Raw genomic sequence first — 16,094 nt, 5'->3', positions numbered from 1 at the left:
ATCAATACCATAAATACCATGGAGCTGTTAAAAAGAATGAAATATACATACAATTACATGCATAGTACAAATTGCATTATATATTGTTAAATGTTAAAAAGCAAGTTGCAGAATGAAGTGATTCCATTTTTGTAAAAAGGAAAGATAGCTATATAGACAGGGGTGTGTGTGTGTGTGTGTGCGTGTGTGTGTGGTGTGTGTAATAATGATGTTAACTATTCAAGGTCTAAAAGAATGTGAGTGATTACCTACGCAGGGGATGACAGAGTAGGGGATGGGAACTGCAAACAGGGAAAAACTATTCACACCATATATATATATATATTGCTTGAATCTTTGTATTAGGTATATATTACCTTTATAATTTCTTAAAACCAGTGGGAAAAAAGTAATGGGGGAAAAACCAAAAAGGCTTATTAAAATTTTGAAAAACAAAATATTTCAAAACAAATATGATCCTAAAGTACAATACTTATTACAATGTCCATATAAAAGTACAGAAAATTTATATTTGTAATAAGTCTTTGTTCTTTTTATGCCTTTGTTTCAAAATGTTTGTCTTCTACTAGAGTTAACTAGTAGAATCCAGAATCTGGAGTCATGTTGAAAGAATTCTTAACATATTAAATATGTTTATTTTGAAAAACTTTACGCTGTATCCCCTCACACAAAAATAAGATCTTGAAAATTCAAAATTGGAAATCGTTTCAAATTTATCTAATAGGAATTTTATATACTGAGCTTATTCAAAAGTTTATAGTTAGATTAACTGGATCTGAATTAGTGAGATCTTATAGTTGTTTAGTTCTATTTCTCTTTTGATCCTCCTATAATCCCTTTACATAGTGGCATAACAAGGCACATTAAGACTTGATTCATTAGTCAACACGATGGACTTTGGGGACTTATCAGGAAAGGGTGGGAAGAGGGTGAGGGATAAAAGACTACAAATTGGGTTCAGGTGATGGGTGCACCAAAATCTCACAAATCACTACTAAAGAACTTACTCATGTAACAAAATGCCATCTGTTCCCCAAAAACCTATGGAAATAAAAAATGAAAAATGAAAAAAAAAGACTTGATTCATTAGCTAATATAGAATACTACTTTGAAGCAAGTATCTTCAACTATAAGCTCAAAAACCCTGAATAAAAGAATGTAATGAAAATTGATTCTTTCAAATACTCACTTTCTACAGTTGTCTTTAATCTTCTCACTATGTTTACAGTAATGATCAATTTCCTCATCTGTTGTATTTATAGTTTCATGTATCCTACAAATAGTTACTTTGTTTTCCTTAATATCTTCACAGCATTCTAGAAAGAGGAAATATTTTCTTAACGCAGAAATCATAAATTCAAAATAAACAAATAGGGGGAAAAAATGGGTATGGCAGCTTACCTAAAAGGAAGAGAGCCAGAGAATGGAGAGGAAATGAGGCTTGAGATGGGTGGAACCGTATACTAAGGAGAGAACCAGGGCCAGGCCTGATCCTACAGCCAGAAGCTAAGAAGGATTTCAGCTGGGATTGAGAAATAAATGTCCCTTGTACCTCATCTTTAACATAAAAGGGCTAGATTCAGTGATATCTAAGGTCAATCGTATCTTAAGATGCTATGAATTCGTGCAAACATTTACTCATTAATGACACTAACACAAGCCTTCTGTTTCTGAAAAATGTGAAATTTCTATTCATCAACTCTATGTCAATTAATTATTAAACTCACTTATCTTTGTTACTAGTGACTAAATAAGATAAAATGGACATAATTTCTTGAAAAGATTAAAATAAATTCTTAATATGCTGTATTTTTTTGATTGCAGAAAAGATAACTAAACTCGACCTTTTCAGAACAATTAAGAAATTTAGAACTCTGTTTTTTATGGTTGTTTTGTCGGATCTTAAAATACTATACAGTATTTGTGTGACTTGCCTTGCTATTTCTCTGATAACATTATTTTTCAGAATTATTATTCCTGAAAATGTGGCATCTATCAATTTTGATCCCTGATTTCTGGTGGTTTCTATAAAGATAAAAAAATTTCACTCAACTATTTGAAATAACTTGTTATTAGAGAAAAATAACATCTTTTCAACTGCACCTAAGGAGGGGTCATTTCTGCTTAAGACAAAATTCTTCATAAAATAATTAAATGCTGAATATAGAAAGTTTATTATCAAACAACTATAGTTAAGTCACATCTATTTTGTCTAGGGTAAACAGTTTATTTGTCGCTAGAGAGAACTGACACAAAAGTTATAACGCCAACAATAAGTTGCCCTAAACAGGGCAATTGTATATTATGTGCCACAAGGAATTAAAAGACTAAAATATCTTGATCATGCAAAGCTACTTACTATTAATTCTTTGAATCATCTCTTCTTTAGTACTTATGTCTTGCTCATACTGGAAGACTAAAATAAACAACTCTCTTGTGACTTCAATTCATTGTTAAAATGCCAAAGGCTCATACAAAAAGCTACCTATTTTTTCACTTTATACCTACCAAATTCTAGCAAAAGTCTGTCCAAACTGACAAACAGGCTGTCATTCATCTTGGATACTATGTTAAATGAAAAAAAAAATTATAAGGAAAGATTTTAAGTCATATGCAAAACAGGATATATTTGGTAACGACCTTTTCAATATAGCATTCTTCACAGGAACATGTGGGCGGAGCCAGAACTGGAAGGAGAGAGGCCCCCTGAGCCCATGGCGACTTTCCCAGTCCCTTCCTGGGCCAAGCCCAACGAGCGCTTCAGAAATCGTTGTTGAGTCGGCGCACGACTTGAAGCTTTGGGGATGGGGTGGGAGGCACCCGCATAACCGCTTATGCGTGGGACTGCAACAAGCGTCCGGATCTTCCAGGATTCACGGACACCCAGATTTCTCCACAGGATATGCCCTTTAAAATAAACGTTCTGAATGTGTCCCTTGGTGGCGAGTGTACAACCACGTGCAGCAAAATTCTAACGAAAGCCCTTCCCCAATAGCCGGGTAAACCTAGAGAAACAGTGCGATTTCGCATTTACCAAGGAGAATCAAAAAAGCGGACTTTTTAATAGGACTGCCAATTCGCATTACAGCATACGCCTGAGGCGGGGTTCGTGTCTACCGTTCCCCTCAGAGTCCAGAAGCCACAGCCCGCGCGCTTCGCGGTGGGAGCTCGCCGGCCGACTCCCACCCTCACAGCCTCCCGTCCTGGCTTCCCCTCGCCCGAGGCCGCAACACCGCATCCCCCTACCCATCCCCGGCCGCGCCCACAGCCTCGGGCCGCACCAACCCGCGAGATAAGGCGACTCTGGTGGTTCTGAGGGGCAGGGCCAGCCAGCCCCCTCCCACCCACTCACATGCTCCCCCTCAAGAGTCGCCGGCCCAGGGAAAAACCGACACCCACAGCTCCCTTCCCCACGCACCTAAACAGCCCCTCTGGACCCGAACGCCCACACCCTCCCTCCCTGAAGTCCCAAACTCCACTCAGGATCCCGGGGCCCGGGGACGCCACAGCTGATCCTGACTCCAAACAGCCAGAGTCTCGGCCTGGCCTCGCTCAGCCCCGCCCCCACGCCCCTGGTGCCAGCCCTAAGAGACCCCGCGGAGCACGCCGCGGGATCCGCAGATCGCGCTGAAGAGCCCCGAGATCGCGCTTGGGACGAGACCTGCGTGGCTGCAACCGCTCCTTCTTCGCAGGTGGAAGCGCGGAGGAAGGCCCGTAAAACCCCAGAAGTGGGTGCTGAAGTCAGGGGACCCTCAAAGAAGTAGGGACCTGTCAGGGACTCTCCTGTTTTCTTGAAGACAAGTGTTTTTTAAAGCCTATTTATTCCTCTTGTAACAAATTTTTAAAAATATTTTGGAGTACAGAAATAAAATTGATATTAACTTTAACAAGACAGTAAAAAATACTCGATTCAGTAATTAAAATTCAATTCTGAATTCAGCATTTTTCAAAACATCTTAAGCAGGCACAATTCAAATACATATTAGTTGAATGGACGTTTTGAGACTGACTTATTTGCTCAGTTTCAAATAAAGCACATTTTCTGTCCAAAATGCTGTCTTTAGGTAATTTATGCTCTTAGGTTTTGTCTGCCTATCCAACGTGAAATAAAGAGTGTAAACAAAGTCATTTAAGCAGTTCAGTCCTCCAAAGTGCCTCAATCCATTGTATATTTCTGGTAGAAATGTTTTTAACCCTAAATGATCTCAATAATTGTCTCCAGTCACCAAAACCTAAGCTGTTTCACAGAATATTTAAGTGAAAAAGAAGGTTTCAGAAGTTTTTCTTGCTTAATTGCCTCAGATCAGATATGCATAACCAGTTTTATTATAGTGTGCCGTCATATTGCTCACTAGTTGGTATTAATACACACCAAAACTAACATACGTTTTGATAATGTAAGAATTTAGCAAATTTATTCTTTTGTGTGTGAAAAATCTTTTTACTTCGTTTTTCCAGGTTTACTGAGGCATATTGACAAATAAAAATTGTATTTACCAAGTACATGATATTTGGACGTATGCATACATTGTGAAATGATTACCATGATCAAGTTAATTTGTATAACACATCCATCACCTCATATAATCATTTTTGGGTGTGTGTGGTGAGAATCTTTAAGATTATTCTCTTAGCAAATTTCAAGAACACAATACAGTATTATTAACTAGTCACCATGCTGTACATTAGATCTCCAGAACTTATTCAGTCTGCATAACTGAAACTTTGTACCTTTTGACCACTATATTTCCTCATTCCCACCTCCTCCCTCCCCCAGCCACTGGCAACCACTATTCTACTCTCTGCTTCCACGGGCTCAGCTTTTTCAGATTCCACATACAAGTGAAGTCATACAGTATTTGTCTTTCCGTGCCTGACTTACTTCACTTAGCATAATGTCCCACAGGTTCAACCACCACCCACGTGGTCACAAATGACAGGATTTCCTTCTCTGTTAAAGCTGAATAAAATTCCGCGTGTGTGTGTGTGTGTGTGTGTGTGTGTGTTATCCATTCATTGACAAGTGAATGGATAGGTTGAGTACACATCTTGGCTATTGTGAATAATGTTGCAGTGAACATGAGAGCACAGACATCTGTTCCACAAAGTGATTTTATATGCTTTGGATATATATTCAAAAGTGGGATTGCTGGATCTTATGGTAGTTCTATTTTAAAATTTTGAGAAGCCTCTACACTGTTTCCATAATGGCGGTACCAGTTTGCATTCCTGCCAAGAGTGTACAACTTTTCCTTTTTTCCATATCCTTGTCAACACTTGTTGCCTTTTTTATCATAGTCATTCTAACAGGTGTGAGGTATCCTATTGTGATTTTGATTTGCATTTCCCTGTGATTATTGATGTTGAGCATTTCTTTATACATCTGTTGGCCATTTGCACATCTTTTGAGCAATGTCTATTCAGGTCCTTTGCCCATTTTTAATCAGATTGTTTGTTTTCTTGCTTAGTTGAGTTCCTTATTTAGATATTAACCCAAATTTACTCTTATTACATTTGTTTATATTTATTAACTACTACTTTTTAGGAAAACATAAGAAAGCAAATACAAAGTGCAAAGCTATTTTGTTTTGCTGGCACTACACTGCTATGACTGTCAAGAAAATTTAGTAGGTAAAAAGTTAGTCCACTTCAATTTAACACTAGATTTTCTTATGAAAATTTGTAGAAATCTAGAAATACCACCTTACTGAGATCTGAAAATCAATTTATTTGCATTTAAATTCACATCTATACATATCCTAATTACCCTCATAAAAGTATACCTAAGTTCTACCAACACCACTGCCATCTGTCCTATTCCATTCCAAAATTTTCTTCTGGAAAAGCAATGAAGATGCTCCATCTACTGGAGAGTTTTAAATAAATTTTATTTCCCCCTCTCCCTCTCCCTATTCCCTCTCACTCCAATGAATTATAGTGCTCCATTTGAAAAATTATAGAACTTTGACTCAGATAAACATTTATCTTAACAAATCATTTTCTGGGAAAGTACTCCCATAAGATAAAATTTTCCTTATCTACTATTGACACCTTTGCCTCTTGATCCATAATCAAGAATCTGAAGAAATCCATTACTTAAACCCACTGCTCATTCTAATTGCACTGTATTCCTTTTCTTCCTTCTACTGCTTAATTTGTCTAATAGGAAGCATGTGTCTCCTACCTACAATTCCTCTCCACTCATTTCCTAATTGACCTTTTCAACTACTATCTCCATCACATTTAACTACTTTCTCAGGTAATCAAGACAACATTTTAATTCCAAATCTTATGGTCTTTTCTTAGTCTTATCCTCCTCTCTTCCTTTTTTTCTAACTCTCTTCTATATTTGGTTCCATTAAAACTCTCTGCAGTCCTGACTTCCAAGACACTACTCTCTTCTAGTTCTCCCACCTCTCCTATCTGCCCCTCAGATTTCATCTTCTACTTCTTTCCCCTCACCATCACTATGGACTCTTACCAAGATTTTTTTCCTTAACTCTACCCTTCTCTTTTTGGGGGGTCATGCATCCATAATAGCTTCAATTATCACACCTGTGCTTATACTTCCAGTCCTATCCTATTATCAGGGAGTTATCCAAATATTTATCTTTATACGCTTTCCATCAATTTTGATTTAACCTGATCTAAATCCAAAGTCATCTCCCATAAATAGTCATTCACAAAGTCTTGCTGATTTTTTCTTTGATATATTCTTTGTATGCATCCAGTCAACTCTATAAACAATCTTTGCAGTCAGGCAGATACAGATTTAACTTCTGGATCTGTCATTTGTTAAGTCAAAACTCTGGGCAAGTTTCTAACCCAAGCTTTCGTTTCCTCACATATAAAGTGGAAACTGTAATAACTCCAACATCATAGGATAGCTATGAAAATTAAATAAAATAATTTCTATAAAGCCCCTAATATAATGCCCAGCACATAGTATATAGAAAATATAGAAGACATCAGAATGAAACTTCTTCAAATTCTAGCTATCAAACATATGATCCTACTTAAATCTTCATTATTCTATCCTCCTTCTGTTGTTACAATAGGGGAGCTATCTCTCCTCTTATCTAAAGCCAATTCCTCCACCTGTACTTGAGTACCATCTCCTCTTGCCTCCTCAGAAGTGTTAAAATATCAATTATGCCTTTTCTCTCATGTGTATTCAATCTCTCCCATTTAATTGGATCCCTGTCATCAGCTTTAAACATGGCCAACTCTATACCAGAAAAATGAGAGAGAATCTTCCCTAACATTAAAGGTTTTATGAATCAATTCATATTTCTCTCACAGCCAACCTGCTTTCTAAACAGTTGTCTAAGCGTGCAGTTTCCCTCCTAACTCTTTTCTTATTCCAATCTGCCTTCCAATGCCATTATGCCATAAAATTTGTTCTACGATGACAATGACCTCATGACACTAAATCCAATGAACATGTTTCAGTCCTTACCTGACCTGACCTCTGCAGCGTTCAATGGTATTTATCACTTTTCCTTCTTAAAACACCGCAGTAGCTGCATTATTTTTCTCCCATCTCTCATAATTTTCTCTATCTTCTCTTTCAGCCTCCTCTCCTTCCACTCAGCCATTAAATGTTGTAAATCTCAGGCTCAGTCCTAGGCCTTTTTTCATCTGTGGTCCATGTGCATGGTTTCTAATGCAACCACTATACAGGTGACTTACAATGTGTATCTCTAGCCCAGGCCTCTAGTGTCAATCCAAACCAGTAATTACAAACAACAGAAATTAATTCTGGCTGATTTAAGCAAAGGTAAAATTTGTGTGAAGAATACTGCGATCAGGCATGGTGGCTAATGCCTGTAATCCCGGGACTTTGGGAGGTCACGGCACAAGGACTGCTTGAGCCCAGGAGTTCAAGACCAGCCTGGGAAACACAGAGAAACACCATCTCTATAAATAAATAAATAAATAAATAAGTGCACACCAAGTTCTAGCTACTTGGGAGGCTGGGGCGGGAAGATCACTTGAGCCCAGGAATTCAAGGCTGTGATGAGCTATGATCACACCACTGCACTCCAGCTTAGGCAGCAGAATAAGATTCTGCCTCTAAAAAATAATAATAAAGTAAAAAATTTTAAAAATGATGCTGTGTAACACAATACTCCCCAGAACAGCTAGAGAACCAGACTCATATGCTATATAGCATGAAGCAATAACCAAACTCTTACCACAGATTTGGTAGTCAAGACACCATCACTACAACCAAGCACTGAGGGCTGCAGCTCACACCACTATCATGAGCACTACCACAACTGCCCTACAAACACTATCTTACTTTAACTGTCACCTGTTAACAGATAGGATTCTTTCTAGGGCACACTTGTTGGTGTAACTCATTCCAATTCAAAATCTTGGGTAGATATATTTCATTAAAGAAGCCTATGACACACAAATCACTTCTTCCTCCCAGACTGTTAGAGTAAAATATTGTCCAGACATAAGAACTGGATATAAATGCTGGGCAGTCAAAAGGAATAGCAACTGTTCATGACACCTATCCTCTGAGTTCCAGACCCACGTATCTAATTGCCAACATGATAAGCTATCTTAGTCCATCCTGCACTATAACAAATCACCACTAATTAGGTAATTCATAAATAATAGAAATTTATTGCTCACAGTTTTTGAGGTCAGTAAGTCCAACACTGAGGCACTGGCAGATTCAGTGTCTGGTAAGGGTACACTCTTTGCTTCCAAAATGGTGTCTTGTTGCTGTCCTCCAGAGAGGACAAATGCTATGTCCCAACATGGTGAAGAGGACAAAGTCATTCCCTCAAGCCCTTTTATAGGCATTAATACTAAGCCCTCATCACGCCTCTTAATACTATTGCATTAGGGATTAAGTTTCAACATGAATTGTGGAGGGACACAAACATTCAAACCATAGCACAAGCTCAAACACAGCTCATGTATTTCCCCCACTAATGCTGACCTCCTTCATCCTTTTCATTAATGAGACCAGAATCTATTTGTGCGTACCAGAAACCTACACCTTGACAACCTTCCTCTCCTATCATCCCCCATATCAAATCCATCATAAATCCTACCAATTTTTCCTCTTAAATATCTTCCAAAGATAAAGATATTTCCTCTTAAATATCTTCCATCCATTTTTCTCTATTTCAACTGCCACCATCTAAGTCCATTCTCTCACCTGGATTATTGTACTAGCTTCCAAACTGGTTTTGCCACATATCCACTCTAGCCCTCTTGCCCATTCTCTGTCCATCCTGTGACAGAACAATTCTTAAATGTAAATATTCTCTCTCTCTTTCTCTCTCTCTCTCTCTCTCTCTCTCACACACACACACACACACCCCTATGTTAAAGCATATCAATGACTTCCTATTATTCTAAGAATAAGGACAAAATATTTTTTTATTGGAAAAATTCAAAATTTATTTTTCAACAGACAGCATCAGCAGGTACCTGTGTTGAAACTACAGGTATTTCTCTACATATCATGTATTCATAGGCACTACTAGCTCAACAGTGAGAAAGACACTTGGGTGTTTTCTGCAACAATACCCACTTCACAATGTAAACGGGTACTATTATTGTGTTCTCTTAAAATTCCAGAAGGAAATGCACAACTTGGCAAAACTTAGATTTTTTTTTTTTTTTTGATCCTAAGTCAGGTGCAATAACTAAGAGACAAAACTTGGAGTAACATTCTGGCCGTCAATAAAGACCTTCCACAGGAAGAGAAAAGACTTCTCCACCCTAAAGTTATGGTCTTTTTCTCTCCTTCCTTGTTAACCATTAGAGCATTGTTTCATCATTTGCTCAATATTAACACATGTACAAAAGTGAATTTTTAGAGAAGAAATAAAAATATCTTGAATATCCAGCTGTTCCCACCAATACATCAATCCTTAGGGATTGGGAATCCTTCAGCAGTCATAAAGTAAGAAAATAGAGACTATGGCTACAAAAATAATTTTAAAAAATGAATTATGGACCCAGTGCAGTGTCTCATGCCTGTAATCCCCACACTTTGGGAGGCCAACACAAGCAGATCGCTTGAGTTTAAGACCAGCCTGGGCAACATGGCGAAAACTTGTCTCTAACAAAAAATAATAATAATAATAAATTAGCTGGGTGTGGTGGTATGTGCCTATAGTCCCAGCTACTCAAGAGGCTGAGGCAGGAGGATGGCTTGAACCTGGGAGGCGGAAGTTGCAGTGAACCAAGATTGCACCACTGCACTCCAGCCTGGGTGACAGAGTAAGACCCTATCACAAAAATAAAAAAAAAAAATAAATGAAGTAGATAAATTAAAGCTTTCACAGCCAGGACTTGCCTGTTCTAACTTTGCAGTCTCCATGAAATACTTAGGAAAAAAAATCTTCATAATTACATGGCATCAGTCTCACTAACGAATTTTTTTTTAATTAGTACGTGAACCTGTGATAGAAAACATGCCTTTCCATGAGTTTCAAGTCTAGAATAAAAATCCAGATTTTCAATAGAGTAGGCATTGGCAAATTGAATTACGTCACCTAATATTCCCCACTCAGGTGCCCACCTCTTCTAGCCTTCAGGAAGATGAAGACATCTGGGAAGTGTGGGAAGGGCATTGGCACACTTGGGGCTTCGAATGAACCGTACTTAAATAAGCAGCAACACACACATTGACTCCCTAAGGACTAAAGTAAGCCCATATGAGGGTATCCTACTTAAGGTTCTAGGGTTGAAGAAACTTTGTAATTCTACAACCTTAGTATTTTGGAGTTTTTTTAAGGTACACTCAAAACAAAACAAACAAAACAAAAGATAGGTACATGGTTAGATGGCATATAAAACAGGTCCCTAAATATATGACAGATCTTGTCCACTTACCCAAATACAGTTACCTTGTAAGTATACAGTACCCCTTCCCCCAGTTAGGCTAAGCAGTTATGTTTTCCACTTGGTTCAATAAGCTCCAACTGTTCTACCTTAAAATAGGTGACAGACTTTGGAAACAGTCACTCTAGGGGTGCGAAGTTTCTATGTGTACTTTGTCACAAGTGACAAAGCTACTTTCAAGGCCCACTTCTTCCAAAATTTTTAAAAAAATTCTAGTCTGTATTTGTGTTGTTATAAATGTTTTTTATTTTTCATTTTTTGTTTTTATTTTTTGCAAAGCAGCATAGCAACAATTGTGATTATAGGACTGCCTGAGGTTGCAGACACAACTGGAAACACCATTTGCATATCAGTAAGAAAAAGGAAAACAGGAAATGGAGATGTTTCTTAAGAAAATGAAAAAAAAGAAAGAAAGCACAGATTCTAGAGATTTCACCAGCTGCATTCCTCCTTCTATGCAGGTTCCCATTTTGTTTAGTTGACCACAGTCTTGTTTTCTTCCAAGAATTGAGGGAAACTGGTGTTTAGGAACACTGTTAGTAGCTCCTGCTTTTTCCACATTAGCACTGATACCTGATTGGGAGCGATCCATCTTAGAGATAGTACATCATTCACAATGAAAAGAGGGACGCTGGAAGGGTGTCAACACTGGCGCTGTAGACCACAGAGATCTCATTGTTCTTCATGGCAAGGCCACCATTGAGCATGCTGATGTACTAGTTCCACACGACAGGGTCCACATTCATCAAACAGGCCAGAATTTCCTTGGGAAACATTTCTGAGACTCTTTCCATTCATATCTAACATCCACGGTGAAAAAAACAGCATCCATGGTGTTCTTGATAGCCAGCTTCTTTCCATGGCATGTCTAGTTATTATTTACCTTGTGCATCATATAGTGGACCTTCAAGTTGCCTTTGGTGGTGAAAGTTTGTCTATATATGTCGCACACAAAAGGTCTCTCTCCAGTGTGAGCTCATTAATCTGAAGGCACTAGCAGACAAGACATTCTTCCCACATCACGTGCAGCTGTGTTGCCTGGCCTATCTGCATGATTGAGCTGCTAAAAAGGTGTCAGCCCAAGAACATGGCCAAGGGTCTGATAAATATATTAGAAACTTCAACCCTGACATAGGTTGGATGTGCTTGTATAAATATTAATGGGAGACTGCTCCGACCTTCCATCTCAGTGCAGCTATTGTCAGAGCTCTCAGCTTTGCCCTGGCATTGGGAGACTCTGATGTGATAGTTTCTACTTGGCTATTGGCTGGGTAGAGTGCCTGGAAGGCCATGGTTTCCATGGCATCTGGACTTTGGCTCTCCATTGGACCATTTTTTCAGCTGCTCTACCACTGCAGGCTAAAATAGGCAGAACCCACATCTAGGGAAGCCATCATGTAGTTAGAGTAAGTGATGCCAAGTGGATTCTAGGGGGAGGTGCAAGGACCTTCAAGGAGCTACTGGGAGCATCTTGGCAGTTGACTTTGTCTACATCAGCTTTCTACAACATCATCATAACAGATGGCACTTACATTGCCATTCTCACTGGCCATCATTGGCTCAAGACCAGTAAAATCACCAAGATTCTCCAGCATGTTAATATGTTGATACAACATGACCGCACTGGTAAACTTCTTTTGACTGATGAGGCACAACTTTATAGATGTGTTGGACTGGTGAACCCCAAGATGTATCTTCAAGTTGCCTTTGGTAGAAAAAGCTTGGCCATAGATCTTACATTGGAACAGTCTCTCCCAAGTGTGGGCATGGTAATGCATTTTGAGGGATTTATAGCAGCTTAAGATTCAGTGGTAAATGAGACATTCATTGGGGTTGGTGGTGGATTTGTCAATGTTCTCCATCAGTTGCTGCAATTTCTGGGTCTCTCACCCTGGCTCATGGGTTTCACTCCCTTGGAGGCCACCAATCCTTGGGGAATTATAGTTTGGTCCCACCCCAGGTTGCGTGAGCCCACCCTTACATTCTGAAGAAGATCTGAGTGGCAGGTCATCAAGCAAACAGGTCACTGATGAGGTCCTTGAGCTCAGTACCCGAAGGGAGATTTTGGGGTACACCTATGGAGGGCATCCCTGCTACAAAAACAAGTTTGCTACCTAAAGAGAGACTCAATTCATCTATGGGGACAGGTACAGAGAGTGCGTGGGAATGCCATTGCCTGCTCCCATTTTGTCCTGGAACTTGAAACAGCTGAAGGTTTGCCTTTACCTGGAAATATCTATGAAAGCACATGTTGGGTTATCCTTGGTGGTGAAGCCATGACCACAGACAGAGAACATGAAAGCTCTCTCTCCAGCGTGGGAGCAGAGTTGTATCTATAAGGAGCTATCAGTCCCTTAAAACTTGCTATGATAATTAACCTTGTGCTTGTAGACAATGGTTTTGTCCTTGGCTTTGACATCCACCTTGAGGTGTTCCATGGCTTCCTTTTCCCTTTCTTGGGTAGGTCTAGCACTACAGTGTAGAATATAGAAAGAACTCTGGAAGAGCACAGAGCCCAGGGTGTGAGGTAGCAAAGTATTCAGGAGGCAAGACATGACATTCGGGAGCACATGTGTCCCACTTCATGATGAAGGGTATCAGTCCTGGGGACAAAGAGCTAGTTGTGAAAGGGATGTTGGCATGAGGTAGCTTGGCTTGTTTCAAGACATCCACTGGAAGACAGACCTTGGCTTCCAGTGTTCTGGCTGAGCAAAGCCACAGCTGCAGAAACCTGCTGGAACATGTGGCTGCCCAAGGTCTATAGAGTATCACACCCCTACCCCCATGTGAGTGCAGGAGACTCACATGTTCACCTGAATTCAGATCTGCTGGATAAGCTGGATCTGCTGCAACTGCTGCAGAAACAGGATCTGCTCAAGGACCCACTGGATACTGTTGGTGCCAGGCACAGAAGCTGATTCATCATACCTTGTTGCCCCATAGTGCCTGAAGAGTCACATTTGTGTTGGCCACTTTCCCTTTGGGTAAATAGCTTATGTTCTGGGGTGCGGGTGGCAGGGCAGTGTCTGTCTCTAAGTACATAACAGACTCTGCACCCAGCTTCTCCTTTATGTCCCCTTAGCTGCCACCATTCTCCCTATGCCCATTCTTACTGGTTGGACTGGGTGGCTGGTGGCTCAGTACAGCTCCAAAGAAGTCTTCTCAAGGCACTGGCCTCTCGCTGTCATACATGATGAAGACAGGTGGTTTTTTTGTACAATTTTTCTTATGTTCCAAGAACTGAGAGACTAAAGAACTTTGCACAGCATCTCTCAGTTGTTAGTCTCTTCCCAGTGAAGCTGCTTTACCGCTGCTTCATTCTCATTTGATTTATCACCATTTCTGAGGTGGGTCATTGGAGCACCTGGCTCCCCTGCCACTGGCGCGATCAGGTTGTATCTGCAAACTCCGAGTCAGCTCTGCAATGACTGCTCACCTTGGTCCTTCTCCAAGGTGATGTGCTGTGGTTTCACCTGCTTGTTCAACAACATGATGAGAGCACTGGGTGCTGGGGGGAGCTGGAGTTATTTGGCCTCCAGCTCAAGTTACTGGAGTTGGGAAAGTTAGCCCCCTTAAGCTGGAAAGCACATGTCCTAGTCAAGGACAAAATTCTTATCATGGCCTACAGGGACCTTTATGGTACTGTCCCTACCTATCTTTCCATCTTCATATTATACTAACTCTACTTTCCTCTGCAATCCATCTTTATGAACTTCTTTCAGTTCTTAACATGCTCTTTCCATCACGGGGATATTGTACTTGTTGGCTCCTCAGCCTGAAATGTTCTATCCTTCTTTATTTAATAACCTGTTACTCATTCTTCAACTTTAAACCGTCTCAGCAATGTGTGTTATAAACTCTCATAGTTCATGCACTTGTCCTTCATAGCAATTAGCACAGTTTTAATTCTCTATTATTTGTGTAATTATTGTATAAATACCTATCTCATCCACTATACTGTAGTCTCCATGAGTACAGACCCAGTTCCCCATACACACACACACACACACACACACACACACACACACCTTGGCACTCAAAACAAATAGGCTATAGCAACAGTTTGTCATAATGGCTATTATCCCAATTCAATTCATAAGCACTTCTGAGAGAATAAAGTCTAAGAACTGTCCTTATAAGGAAAACAGTCACAGATGAGGAAAAATCTGCTACCTCTAGACTTTCAGTTCGGCAAGTCAAAAAATTCTCTTTGGGCAGGACAAGTGGCTCACACCTGTAATCCTAGTACTTTGGGAGGCCGAGGCAGGCCAATCACTGGAGGTAGGAGGTCGAAACCAGCCTAGCCAACACGGCGAAACCCCATCTCTACTAAAAATATATATATATATATATTTTTGAGACGGAGTCTCGCTCTGTCGCCCACGCTGGAGTGCAGTGGCCGGATCTCAGCTCACTGCAAGCTCCACCTCCCGGGTTTACGCCATTCTCCTGCCTCAGCCTCCCGAGTAGCTGGGACTACAGGCGGCCGCCACCTCGCCCGGCTAGTTTTTTGTATTTTTTAGTAGAGACGGGGTTTCACCGTGTTAGCCAGGATGGTCTCGATCTCCTGACCTCGTGATCCGCCCGTCTCGGCCTCCAAAGTGCTGGGATTACAGGCTTGAGCCACCGCGCCCGGCCTAAAAATATTTTTTTAAAAATTAGCCGGGCACGGTGGTGGGCTCCTGTAATCCCAGCTACTTAGGAGGCTGAGGCAGGAGAATCGCTTGAACCTAAGAGGCAGAGGTTGTGTTGCAGTGTCAAGTTCACACCACTGCACTCCAGCCTGGGCAACAAAAGTGAAACTCCATCTCAAAAAAAAAAAAAAAGAAAAAGAAAGAAAGAAAAAATAAAAAATTCCTTTTGGACTTACGGTAGTCTAAGTTGGGTTTCTATCGCCCACACCTATAGTGTCCTGATAAATGCAGAGAAGTAGAGATAATGAAATTTTGTGTCACTGTACATGCCACTTGAAAACTTACTTGTACCACATTTCTAAGTATCAAAGTCAATTAAATTTTTTGTTTAGTTTCCATGAATTTATTATAATGAAGCATGTTTTAGTATTTTTCATATTTCATTTATAATTTCTTATACAGATTTTGTTTTCCCTGGAGTTTCTAATTGCACTTCTATATTTCTATACACAAAATAATCCTACATATTCTTTACTATATCAATAAAACTCTTTGGCTCCTTACTAATTGTTGAATGAG

The 16,094-nt window shown here is 40.0% G+C and overlaps 1 protein-coding gene across 11 annotated transcripts in view; it reads right to left on the bottom strand.

Moving 5' to 3' along the window:
• CUNH14orf39 (chromosome unknown C14orf39 homolog) overlaps positions 1-16,094 on the bottom strand; it is an 89,625-nt gene that overhangs the window by 56,292 nt on the left and 17,239 nt on the right. For 3 of the 11 annotated variants that reach the window (XM_033187833.1, XM_033187830.1, XM_033187834.1), the window contains exons 1-4: positions 3,419-3,673; positions 2,509-2,565; positions 2,360-2,416; positions 1,190-1,316 (exon numbers count right to left, since the gene is read on the bottom strand). The exons of 1 other annotated variant lie outside the window; for it this stretch is intronic. In XM_033187833.1, the coding sequence (XP_033043724.1) occupies positions 1,190-1,316; positions 2,360-2,416; positions 2,509-2,557 (233 nt within the window). In that variant the 5' untranslated portion in view covers positions 2,558-2,565; positions 3,419-3,673. 7 more of the 11 variants (XM_033187840.1, XM_033187839.1, XM_033187832.1 and 4 more) reach the window with 6 other exon arrangements.

Source organism: Trachypithecus francoisi, unplaced genomic scaffold, assembly GCF_009764315.1.
Source record: "Trachypithecus francoisi isolate TF-2019V2 unplaced genomic scaffold, Tfra_2.0 Lachesis_group3, whole genome shotgun sequence".
NCBI classification, from domain to species: domain Eukaryota; kingdom Metazoa; phylum Chordata; class Mammalia; order Primates; family Cercopithecidae; genus Trachypithecus; species Trachypithecus francoisi.
The sequence above is the reverse complement of the archived record's forward strand: the minus strand, read 5'-3'. Positions and strand labels throughout refer to the sequence as shown.